Raw genomic sequence first — 12,897 nt, forward strand, 5'->3', positions numbered from 1 at the left:
GACAGTAACACCCCCTTCCCCACCTCCTGTAGTGTGTAAAGTCATCTGGGGAGGGACTCTGCTGTTGACTAATCCAGTAAGTCTCACACCTGGACAATGGGCTGTTTGTCCTCCTGTGACAGCTCTGGGAGTACCCAAGTCAGGGTACTCTATTTGCTCTGATTAGGCTATTGAGGCTCTTCTACCTGTCATTATTCCTCTCCTCATTTTTTGTTTAAGGAAGATAGCTTTTAATCACATAACTAAAGGATTTGTATTTAAAGAATAGTAGTACTATTCTGCATCTGTTGAAGGCATGGTTATGCTGGGAAGTTGCTCTTCACTCTTTTTTACTGGGTGCCTCTTGTTTACTTTTCTGCATTTTTATATGTATGCAAACAGTATTCTTGAAAATAAGATAGTAGTTCTTTTTACTTGTCATACTACTGTAATGTATCAAACTTTCTCAAGGATATAATAGTCTAACAATATGTTTTGTGCCTTATAGCATTTAGCAGAGTCCTTGTTGCATGCTATTCTCAATAAACTCAAGGCTCAGAAGAATGCCATAAATTACAATTTCAATCAGGCTCTATGTCGAGTCTATATAGGAATTTGTCGACAGTTGGGAGATTTGGAAAGAGCCCGCCTTTTCTGCTATAGCCTGCTTAAAGAAGGTATAGTATGGCTTAGTGGTCTTGTATCTTAAATATGCTGTGTGTCTGCTGTGGTGTTCCAGAATTCTTATGTTTGTAAAAGTGAACAAAAATCCTGTGAAAGTTCCTTAGAAATTTTTTCTGTTCTATAAGAATTTTCCTTTCTCAATATTCCTCCACATCTGTGTCTCAGTTTGGTGACAACCTGCGCTCTTAGTAGTCTACTAATTTTTCTGAAGAAATATTTAGGATCCTTTGTACTTTTGTTTTTGCCCCAACATCTCCAAAATCATAATGTGATTCCAGGGAATTTTGTACTTTTTGCTTATGAGTATTTTCTTTCTTTAACTGAGTAAGCACTGATTCATAACCAAGTTGGATTTAAAAACCTGTGCTGGCTTAAAATAGTGTCAGGAGTTGGACAATACCTTGCCAGTACATTTGTACAATATGTCCTCCTTACAGTTGTATTACTTCAAATTATCCCAAGTCTTGCTTCGTTGAGAGGGTTTTTTAGTTTTGTTTTCCCTTTCTCTCCCCCTTCCTTTTGTTCCTGGTGACAAAGGTAATATATACATACTATCACTGTACTAAGTTAAGAGTCTGCCATAGTTCTGGAAAGACTTCACTTAGTTTGAAAATACCGAGCCATCCAGGGCTTAAAACAGTATAGTGGTATCTGTATTTCAAATTAAAATAACATAAATTAGGGAGCACTGACGAGCAAAATGCTCCGACTTTTGACTGCTTCAGTTAGTATTTATCTTCCATATAACATCCCTGGCTTTTTTCTTTTTTTTCTTCCTTTTTTATCTGATTAAGGATTGTAGTTTTATTTCATTTTTACTTAATTTTTTTTTGTTGGGTTGGAGTATTTTTGGTTTTGGTGTGTTTTTTGGTTGTTTTGGTTTTTTTTTTGCTTGGGTTCTTTTTGGAATTCCTGGTTTCTTATCTGTTTTTCTATCCTACATACAGTCCATCATAACTCCCCTTTCACATTTTTCTTGTTAATAGTTTTAACACTGCACCATGTCAGAAACTATTACTTGTCATAAATCTTTCCTTAGTCTAAATTAACCATTTAGTTTTGCGGTACCTTGGTACATTCCACTTTTTTTCCTTTCTTCTTTCTGGTTAAGGTCCAAACTTCATTAACTAAATCCAGATTTTTGTTGAATGATTTTCTACTTTATACTTCGAATTGCAGAAATTCCTGTTGTGGTTGTTCCATGGTTTTATTGTTATCTTTTGAGTGTAAACACATCTTAAGGGCTGTGTGTTTTGGTTTTGTTTTAATTCGTTTATTTTTATTTTATTACAATGCTTTCATTTTAGGGTTTTCTCTTTCGTGTAGCTTCACATATTAATTCCCATCAGAATTATGGCAACACAAGTGTGAGCTGTGTGCCAACTGCACAATTGCCAAATTGACTATCAACAGTCAGTACCAGTTCATTAGCCTTGCATCATCTCTTTTAAGTGTTTCAAATTCATGGGCAGGCAATTCAAGTTGCAACAGGTAGGCAATTCTAGTTTAGCAACTGTCCTCATTCTGACAAAAAAAAAAAAGTTCATTCTTCTATGATGAGGGCCTTCAGAGTGGAGAAGGGCCATGGAACTCCATGAATTTTTATGCGCAGTGAATCCATTAAAGCTTCTTGATTTGGTATATTTTCATATGCTCTCCAGTTCTTAAGATCTTTCTAGAAATGTAGAAGTTATGCTGAAGTGAAGAGAGAAGACGCATTTATCTTAGCAGTTATCTTTGGGTTTTTTTGCTTTTTATAGTGACAAGTGTTTCAGTATTGCAGTATTGTATTAATATTTCATGCATGAAAGTAATACCTACTTCTAGCTTAGTCCAGTGTACTTTTTATTGCTTACAGTCTACACACCCATGTTTTATCTTAATATTTTGCCTTGAATATCTCTGCTTTGATGTTCAGAAGGATCTGTTAGCTTCCTTTTGGTGGCTGGAACTCTGTCCTCTCTTGCTCATGTAGTTCTGGATATATGGTTGTCAGATACTTGCTCTGAGGTTTTTCAATTGTATCAGTAGCACACTTTATTGTGTCTATGGAATTAACAAATTTTGACATGAATCATTAACATACACTCACAACTTGTGTAATTTCCCTGATGGAGCCTGGGAAAATTGCTGAGCAATATCAGATTTTGTATTTGAATTGTAGGAAACTTCTTTGCAAAGGTTTTTTTTTTCTTTTTTTATCATGTAGATTTCATAGGTGTATGGGTGCAAAGTGTTAGCAAATACTGTGGATTTGTACTGAAGACCTGATTTTCACATTACTACATGTCAGGATTATTTTTTCGTTTGAACTAGCTCTAGTTTGATCCAATGGTCAGAGTGCTCATTTGTGATTGGAGTGTATTAGGCAGGCTTCTGGAGTGCATCTTCCAGTTTAGTTTCATCCTAAAAGAATCTGGTTTCAGTGCTCCAAACCCACACTCTTTAGTGAACTAAAGTGCAGTAAGTAGGATGAAGGGAGACTAACCTCAAAATGCAAAAGGAAAGGTCCTTTTCCACTGTTGTTACACAGCAAAGTCCAGCAAAGCTTTTTTTTTTTTTTCCTTAAAAGAGTGAAATTACAATGAAGTGGCTTAGGGAGGGGATGTTTTTTTGTTTTGGGTCTTTTTTTCTTATTTAATCTCAGGACTGAGATACTCCAGTATGACTCCACTTCCCTGGGCTGCAGTTGTTACATGACTTTTATGCCTTCTTCCTGAGTTATCTTCCTGAGTGTACTAGCTTTTAATGCCTGAGTATGGTTTTTTGTTTGTTTTTAAATGCTAAAAACTTACTTTGTTCTCTCTTCTTTTCCTTAGACTTTCCGGACTCGGAAAAATTGGTTTTGTTTATCACAAATGTATGGTCTGACGTATTTGTCTTCCAAGGTGCAATTAACAAAGCTATGCAATTAGTTGTCAGGCGGAGTGCGAACAGTAAGATGCTGGCCTGTTTGAGTGCTTGTTTCAACTGGGAACAGGTAACAAATGCTTTCATTGTCAGTATCAGTTTCTGTCATTATTGGTCATTTTGCTGACTGAATTGAATCAAGCAACTTACTTCTGATGAAGGGTGTGAACATACCCTGTGAATCTCCCGTGGACTTTGTGCAATTGCACTACTAGTGCTGCTTCAGGCCTTTTTTCCTGTGATTGTCTAGACCATACTAGAACACAACACTTTTCTTGTTTTCCCCTTTAAATACTAATCCCTCTATTAAATATTAAAAGTAAATGTTGTTTTTAAACTTTGACTGGAATGTTCTTAGGCTAGGGAATTCTGCCCTTCTGTGGAACTGTGACTTTGATGTTCCTTGAGATGTTTTGTTTTGTTGGGGGGTTTTAATATGTATTGGGTTTGTCTGTCTTTCATAGTTCTCTGTGTACTAGGTAATGGTTTATCACAGTTAATTTTAAGATGAGCCTGTCTCTTTTTACTCATGTGAGGTAGACTGTAAGTACTCATTTATCACAGGTTTGTGTATTTGCTTAAGGGCTAGGGCTCCAGTTATTTTGAAAACCTTGTGTCAGGGGTGTCAAACTCATTTTCACTAGCGGCCACATCAGCCTCACTTTGAAGGCAACTGCTGGGCTGATGTGGCCCCTGGTGAAAATGGGTTTGACACTCCCAGGCTTGCTTGATGGAAGTGCTATAGTTCTGTAAATATCAAGTGAACAGAATCATCTTGATTCGTAGCTCACCTGTTCCCTGGCCTAACATGCTGTTCCACAACTGCCTTGGAGACTGCAGCTAGGCTTACTGCTGTCAGCATAGCCTTTAGGTGTTGTACCCACTGATGATTTGGAGGGTTTTTTTGCGTCTAAAACCAGCCCTTGATTTAATGTGGTGCCACTGGAGTTACAAACCTTATAAATCTCCTGGTTTAGCGCAGGTTTACAGTGTAGTGCATTAAGAGGGCATGGATTTGTGTATATTTATTTTTTATTAAATCATAGTAGTGGTGTAGCATTAAGCTCCAGTATTCAGAGTTATGCTGTGCTGCGATCCCTGTTTAGCAAATAATTTGTATTCTCCATTCTATCGGGTGACAGTTTTCAATCTCATGCCAACAGAGATGCACATAAATATATCTCAGTAAATGCTCTTGGAAAAATTAATTCTGTGCACTCACACTACCTACTTACTTTATGGATCTCTATGCAATATAAGAGCTGCTGCAGCTGGAGAGAAAGAGCTCAGGAATTTCTATATTGGACATAGCAGAAGACATCATCCTATCTGTAAGATGTTTTTTACTTAGGTGGAAGTACAAGGGCATATTTCAAGTGGATTGTGGTCAACAGTCTGTTGTACATATAATTTTATTAGAAGATTATTCTACTTATGAAAGTAAAGCTCATGTGGAATGGGTATTTAGTTCTTGGTCAAAGTCTGTGATTTTAGTGGCTTGCACCATTGCAGAACTTGCCCGTTTTATGAGCTTTTGTACTGAGAAGAAATGCTTAGCATCCACTGTGTTTGTGTGATAAGCCTAGACTTTTTTCTTAATAAATCAGATATACAAAGAATGTTTGCTTTTAAATTTTCTTGCTTGCCTTAGCTATTTCATTAGCAGAATTACTTCAGATGACATGTTTTCAGTTATTACTACCTCAACTGTGGAAAGTACTTGCTTGGAAATTAGCCCATGATAAACAATAAACTCTAACAATCTCAGAAGTTTTTTTTCCCCAAACTCTCCTTTTCATAAAAGCATCAAGAAGAATACTGACTGCTTGAAGATTTTAGTTTATGTCCTCTTTTTGTTTGTGTTAAGTCAAACTCGAATTTATGGTGCAAGATGCTGTGAACAATCAGAATCAAATATATGTAAAGAGTTTGGTTCTGAGTTGGTAACTTTTCATGCATTAAGATAACCACCTTCTAAAATTCCAGAGTTCCTCTTTAGATGCTGGTGTTATGGTCTTAAACCTGCTTTCAGAAATGCAGTCATGTCCAAAAGTAGAATTTCAACTAAGTGAGCAATATGGAGAAGATCTGAGTGACAATGCTTGGCAGTACATATTTGCTATTGATCTACTCTGCTGTCATCTGAAATGGGATTGGACACATGACAATGTTATAAGGTATTGTGGCAATTTTCTGTGTGGGTGTTTTTTGTTGTTGTTTGTTTGTTTGTTTGTGTTTTTTGTGGATTGTTTTTGTGTTTTTTTTTTTTTTTTCCCCCCCAAATTTGAGACATTTTGACTTAGCTTCTAACATAATAAAACATTGCATAGATACTTAGAAATGGAGGTGTTTTAACCTGAGACCTGGACTCGTGTATGTGTGTGTGTGTGTGCTTTATTTTAAGATAAAATGAGCAGTTGATGAGTCAATGTAGAATTTTATGGAACTGTTCTAATAAACAATTGCTTTTAAAATAGCTATATAGGGAAAATTGTGAAAGATCTTGAGATGGATTGTTTGTCAATGAAGAAAAATGATTGTCTTCCTCTGAACTTAATTGTTGGGATTCTCCTCCCCCTCATCACTAGAAGATGAGGGTGGAACTTTTGATGTGCTGAAATTGGAAGGTAACCATACTCATTTGTGTACTATCCTGATTTCAGTCTGATTTTAATTCGAAAATCATTATAATACTTAGATTAAATGCATGGACTGCTACCATACCTAACTTGGTTTGAAAGATTTCATTTTGATACCTGTACTGATCTGGTAGTCCTCATTTTCATGTCGTATAACCTAGTAGAATTTCAAAAAATACGGCATTTGTTTAACTATGACATAATGTAATCGCTGAGTATAAAGTAAATGCAAATAGCTTACAATCATAAACAAGTCTTTTATACAAGTTACATGCTTTCAAATACTAAAGAAGTTATTTTTAGTGAAATACTTTTATAATGAATACAAATAATCTTCAGTGAAAGGTATGTCATTTTAACTAAAGCCATATAGAGTTGATTGTCCATGTGGAGTTGTGATGATAATAGGTAGCTAGGTCTATAAGCATAATTTTAAGGATGAAAAAAGCCTTATCTCAGGTTCTTTCAGGTTTAAAAAGAAGCATCAGATCCTACTTGTAACACGCAAACTGCTTGTATAACATATCAACATGATATTTGAAAGTAATGTAATTTCATATACATTTATGAAGTCAGTAGAGTAAGTCCTTGACTTTAGGTAGAGATGCAGAATGTTGCAGGGAAATGAATGGAAGATGACCAGGAATACTATTTGGAACAGGAATGATTCCTTCAGAAAGCTAGTTTTGATTGCTTGGTTTTAAAACCATCTTTACATTACTCAGATTTGGGGATGCTTGGAATATTATGAGTTTCTCTAGAAGGTGAACTAAAGATGGAAGTGGAGCCATGGAATACATGGTAAACAGAAGAACCATTTGCATTCATTATTATATAAATATTGTACCACCGCTTCATGCAGTATCAGGTTTTCAAATTCATTTGTCTTTCACAGCAAAGTGCTTTGGCCTTCTATGGATAAATGGGCAAAGAACAGAAAGGGACATGAAACTGCTCTCTCCATTCCTGATAGTGTTATAGCATTGACACTAAGGTTAATTGGTAAGTAATCTAATTTCCTGGCTCAACTTCTGCTTTGCATAAGTATGTCCTTTGAAAGTTTCAGCCTGCCTGGAAAGTGAATTGAAGTATTTTTGCATTTTTTTGGATCTTGATTTTTTTTTTCACTTTCTTCAAAAATTTTCACCTTAAAATCTATGCAGATATTTTTTCTGTTTGTCAGCCTGTGGAAAGCATGTACTTAAGTTTTGAGAGATGTTACTCTGATTTTGTGATAACAAATATCAAAATGTTTTATGCATTTAAAATGAAAAAATCTACAGCTACATATGCTTTATAGCAAAGTGTATAAAATAAGGTTTTATATGCAACATGATAGCTCTTCTTGCAATTTTAAGTTAGGTTTATTTATTTGGGATCTAGATGGCATTCAAGGTAAACAGATAAACTTTTGGGTTTCAATAAGATATTTTCAGTATGTAGGCTATATAATATTGTTTGTTAAACAAAAATTGCATTCTTTGAGAGCTTTACACTTACAAATTGTAAACCTGCAGGAGATTGATCCAATCTGAAGAAAAATGTCTTGGGTTCTTTAGTCACAAAAGGAATAGGACAACTGTTGTTCTCAAGAAATATAGTAACAAGAATGACTAATTTGTGTAATTGAAATTTGCAGTTTCTGTTGATAATTCAGCAGACAATCAGTAAGTCTAAAAATTAGGAAGCTGACTGCCTAAATGTCAGATCCATAGTAACCTTTTTTTCTTTCAGGTCGCTTGGGCCAAATAGGTTTGAAGGAAGGATATCTTGCTGCAGTGAAGAATATTAGTTCTGTAATTGGAGTGTTTGTACAGCATGCAAAAGAGGAAGGTAATGTATATTTAAAGGAATTTAGTGTAATGTGCACAATGCGAAGTTTTGACAATGTGAACAAAACACACACAGATTGAGACACATGTGCCAAAACACTGCACTGCCCTGGTGCAGCCTCACCTGGAGCACTGTGCTCTGGGTACCACAGGATCAAAAGGATATAAAGCTACTGGAAAGTGTCCAGAGAGGGCTATGAAGTTGGTGAAGGTTTGGAGAGGAAGCTGTGGGAGGAGCAGCTAAAGTCACTTGGTTTGTTCAGCCTGGAGGAGACGGAGGGGAGACCTCATGGCAGCTACAGCATCCTCACAAGGGGAGGCGGAGGCGCAGGCACTGATCTCTTCTCTCTGGCAACCAGTGACAGAACCCGAGGAAATGGCAGGAAGATGTGCCAGGGGAGGTTTAGGTTGGACATTAGGAAAAGGTTCTTCACCCAGAGGGTGGTGGAGCACTGGAACAGGCTCCCCAGGGAGGTGTCACAGCCCCAAGCCTGACAGTGTTCAAGAAGAGACTGGACAATGCCCTCAGACACATGGTGTGAATTTGGGGGTTGTCCTAGGCAGGGGCATGAGTTGGACTTGATGATCCTTGTGGGTCCCTTCCAAATCAGGACATTCTATGATTCCATGAAAACAGCCTCCTTGTGCAGTTTTATGTCAGTGCATAACAATACGGTTTCCAGTTTGAGTCCCTTTCTGTTCTGAAGTTAATGAAGCATGTGTATTACCTTCTGTTTGAGATGGGAGAACAACTCTGAGATAGTTTCAGCCACTTTGGAGTTATACTACTTCATGTACCAGCGTATCAGCTGTCTCAGAGAACTTAGAGTGATCTTAACTTGAGCAGCTCATGCTGAAGCTTGCTGCTAGCAAGATGGTCGTACTGGTAGATGGTTGCAAGACAGTCCAAATTCCTGACTGAGACAAAGCAAGGCAATTGGGGCAGCAGAGATCTGTATTGCTAAATTATTCTGGATATTAAGTACCTTTTGCAGTGAGCTCTTTTGAGTCACTTGTAATCTTCCTTGCAATCTCAAGTTCTTTCAAGTAAGTGGAATATGTCTGTATCTGTTGCAGACTATGTAAACCTGACTTTTTATAAATGTCTGATCACCCTTAACTAGAGTAAAATCACTAGATGCTTAAATCTTGTATATCCTTTGAATATGCAAAACCTACTCAATTCAGAAAACTGGAAAGTGCTCTAACAGTATAAAGTGAGATGTTATGGAATTCATGTGCAGGTTATCATCTTGCTACTTTAACGTTTTAGGCATCCCAACTGTGATGTGTTTTAATTCCGACTCTTGAGTGGTTTCTTTAGATTCAGTTTTCTCCAAAACATTACTGCATATCCAAGTTTCTGTAAGCTGATTTGCCTTAACTTTTTGCAGGTGTTCCCTGGGGTGTGCAGCTGGCAGCCATATATTCACTGTTTGACATGGCTTCAAGCAATCCAGAAGGTATTGTTGAGGCCATCCATGCTTGGAGAGCAACAGTTCTTAACAATATCCCTTTTGCTGTCACAAATGGCATAGCTGAAATCACTTCTCTGTGTAAAATGATGTTGAACTAAAAACTAGGGAAGTGGGCTGATGTAAAGGAAGAAGTGCCTTATTTTACTAAGCAGTAGTCATTTCCACTTAAAAACAATACAAAGAGATGTGTCCTCGCAAGCTCAGTGGGTTTTTTTGACTTTCCTGTTTGAGGGAAGAGTTTTTTAAAAATAAATAAAAATATTTGCTTTTCCTAATAACTGATTGGTGATCTGAAAACCAGTGCATTTTTGACTCCTGAGCTATTTCTGGTTTGATGTCAATAAAAATCAATAATAGTTTGACATGACAGAAGACTAACCCTGGCTGAAAACCTGGCTCTGTTATTTTGTACTATATCTATAAAGTAACCATTCAGATACCAGATTCTGCTTTATTTTCGTTTGAGTAGTTCCATAAGCTTAATTCAAAATGCTTGTGTAAGACAAGTAGGAATTGACTTCTCGTGTAACAATCATGTATAGAGTAACAGAGATACTAAATCTCTGAACTTGTATATATGGTATATTGATATTGTTCCACTTGAGGAATTTTGTGTATGTAAATAGGAGGTTGGTTCAAAAAGTTCATGATTCTAAAGATAGCTTCACTACACTCTGTGGTTTTGTATCTTTCATAATAAAAGAAGCAAACACCATTGTGGAGTTTTTGGTCTTTTTAAATAACACAGGATGAACTGTTGTTTTCAGCTTTTGGGGGCAGGAGGAAATTACCTATGAGGTCATTTCACTGAATGAACTGCCCATAATACTGCAGTTCTGGCTACTGGAAAGACAGTATATTGTACCTCTCCAGAATTTTCTGGCATGCTTTGGGGCCTGGGGTGGTAGTTTTAAGAATCATTGAAATCTTCTCTTTTCACCCCCTGATTATAACCATATAAAGGGGTGAGCTTTGCTAATGCATATTCTCATTGTAGTGGGACCTAGACTCTGCCGATCTTTGATGTGGTGTCAGTCTTTTTTCCTTTTTATTTTGATCATAAAAAGATCAAAAGGCTTTTAATCTGTTGAAGCCAGCTGTGACCTTGGGATAATGAAATCTTGAACTCAGAGAGAAAAGAACATATAGTTTACAACTAATTCTTTCTGCTATGCAGTGTGTCCTGGCAGGCACATCTATGCTTTCAGGGTTGTCTTCAGTCAGTTCAGTATCTTTCGGTTGCAGCAAGCACTTAACAATTTATTCTGGTTCTTGTAAACATTTTTGGCATCTGAGAACCAAGTTGTGTTTCTTGGTCCTCTCAACAGTTTCTGAGTTGCTGCAGGAGATGCAGGCTCTCAGCTCTTGTTGATCTTGTGTTTCCTATAGGTTCTGGTCTGCAGTATGTTGAGTTGCTCAATAAAGCAAGCAATGTCATCCTCTTCTTGCAGTTTTTTTGCTGGTTTTGGTGTTGCCTGTTGTATTGATACCTGTAGCACACTTTAAAGTTAATTTAGACACAAGCTTTAGGTTATTCTGCCTTGCCAGTTTGTATTTACATCTACTTCAGATTAATGTCTTCAAACCTACTGGCTGGTTTTGATGTGAATGGAATTTTGTAAGAACCTCCCTTATGATTCCTATTCTAGACTCGCTGATAAAGATATTTAAAAAGTAAAATCAATTCACTAATGTTTCTAAATATTTACTGGACATGTAATATTCTGGGTTGGAATAGCTGGTACTGACACTTCAAAATTTATAGCAAGATAATGTATTTTATAAAATCGTATATTTTGTGTATTTACAGAATTTACACAAAATATTGTATAAATATTTTGTTTCTGATCAAATTGCTTTACACTCTATTGTGTATCTACAGAAGCAAGTTCTTGGTTCACACATCCATTCTTCACTTCTGCCACCAGTTAGTCTGTCTTTGCAGTATATGTGGCTGGCATGTTTTTAATGCTCATTGTGTGACTTAAGGGGCAACACATCTGCTGAACTTTCAGTTCTTCTAATTTCCTCACTGAATTGCAATACTTTGTGTCTGACTCCTTTCAACTGTATTTGGATTTCAAAAGGCTAAGGACTAAGATGGTAGAGATAGGCAAACAGCCTACATCTTGTTTCCACCCTAAGTATTCCAGAAAGGGAATGCTCACCATCCCGAAGGAAGTGCTCTGTTGACATCCATCTGGTAGAACAACGACTGTTCTACAGGTATTTGTGACACATTTCTGTTAAAAATGAATTAATCTAAAAAGGCGGGGAAAACCCACACATAGTAGTGTAGAAAAGTCTAGGTCATTTAATGCCATCTCAGTGTGCCCCACTGAGAAGTTGACTTGATGTCAGGCAACAGCTTTAAGCATTGGAGTACCATGGGCTCCATGACATCTCTCAGACCAATTCAACAACTGCAGCCACCAGAAATCGGAACTTACAATGTGAATATATTACACCTTCATCTTTTGTATACGAGATTTGACAGTGAACTATCATCTTGTTAGGATGACTCATATCAGGGAGAAAATCAACTCTGAAAAATACAGTGTATATCAGAGTTTATTGGTTTAAGATTTGAATTGGGACTGACTCTGTCAAACCCTGGTGCACTGGAGTGGTTTCTCTGGGAATATCTTTGTCTTATTTCTGCAAAGTGCACAGGCCCTGGGAACAACACAGCCAGAGAATAACCTCTCCAGAAACTACTGCTCCTCCTGCCAGTATATAGACCCAAGGTTAATTCTTTTGTTCTTTAATTGTCTTAATAACGACTGTCTGAAAATACAGCATCAAGGGACTGCAAGCAGCATCCCAAGGGTATTTCAAAATCAAATGAAAGAAAGGCAGTTTCACTGACAGGTTAGGGAACTTGCAATGTGACAAAAGCACACCAGGAAATCCTGAGGAACCTAGGACAGCACTAGAAAACTGCCTCTGCACAGGCTGCGTTTTTCAAGGACTGCAAGGAAACAAGAACACCAGAGGCAAAGGACCAAGTCTCCTGTAGGAAACAGGCATGCTACACATGGACAGAGAGAGGTAAAGCAAGGTTTTCCCTCACTTTGTACTTCCTTGAACTATTCCAGTCTCTGCATAAACCCCCTCATGCTATGCACAAAGTTGAAATAGCCTTGGGTAAAAGGACCTTGTCTGCACGAGATGCCCTGTCTGAACAGAGAGCTTCTTCCTTACAACACTTTCGATTGCCCAGCCCTTCCTGGGTGGCCTGGCTAGCGACGGGGAAGAGGATAGGCCTGTTAGAGATCTCTGTTCTTACACGACCGTTGCTTTCCTCTTTCGCATCGCTTCGCATTGGGCACAGAACTCAGCCTCGGGGCGGAGTGTGGGCCGGGCGTTGCCGGC

The 12,897-nt window shown here is 37.5% G+C and overlaps 1 protein-coding gene across 5 annotated transcripts in view; it reads left to right on the top strand.

Moving 5' to 3' along the window:
* ICE1 (interactor of little elongation complex ELL subunit 1) overlaps positions 1-10,237 on the top strand; it is a 34,712-nt gene extending 24,475 nt beyond the window's left edge. For 3 of the 5 annotated variants that reach the window (XM_071804677.1, XM_071804678.1, XM_065830566.2), the window contains 6 exons: positions 488-656; positions 3,483-3,643; positions 5,560-5,750; positions 7,108-7,214; positions 7,947-8,045; positions 9,439-10,237. In XM_071804677.1, the coding sequence (XP_071660778.1) occupies positions 488-656; positions 3,483-3,643; positions 5,560-5,750; positions 7,108-7,214; positions 7,947-8,045; positions 9,439-9,620 (909 nt within the window). In that variant the 3' untranslated portion in view covers positions 9,621-10,237. Of the gene's footprint in view, positions 1-487; positions 657-3,482; positions 3,644-5,559; positions 7,014-7,107; positions 7,215-7,946; positions 8,046-9,438 lie in introns of those variants that run through there. The other 2 variants (XR_011737647.1, XR_011737648.1) reach the window with 2 other exon arrangements.
* Positions 10,238-12,897: the final 2,660 nt, after the last annotated feature.

The sequence above is a fragment of the Patagioenas fasciata genome, chromosome 2 (genome assembly GCF_037038585.1).
Source record: "Patagioenas fasciata isolate bPatFas1 chromosome 2, bPatFas1.hap1, whole genome shotgun sequence".
Classification (NCBI taxonomy): domain Eukaryota; kingdom Metazoa; phylum Chordata; class Aves; order Columbiformes; family Columbidae; genus Patagioenas; species Patagioenas fasciata.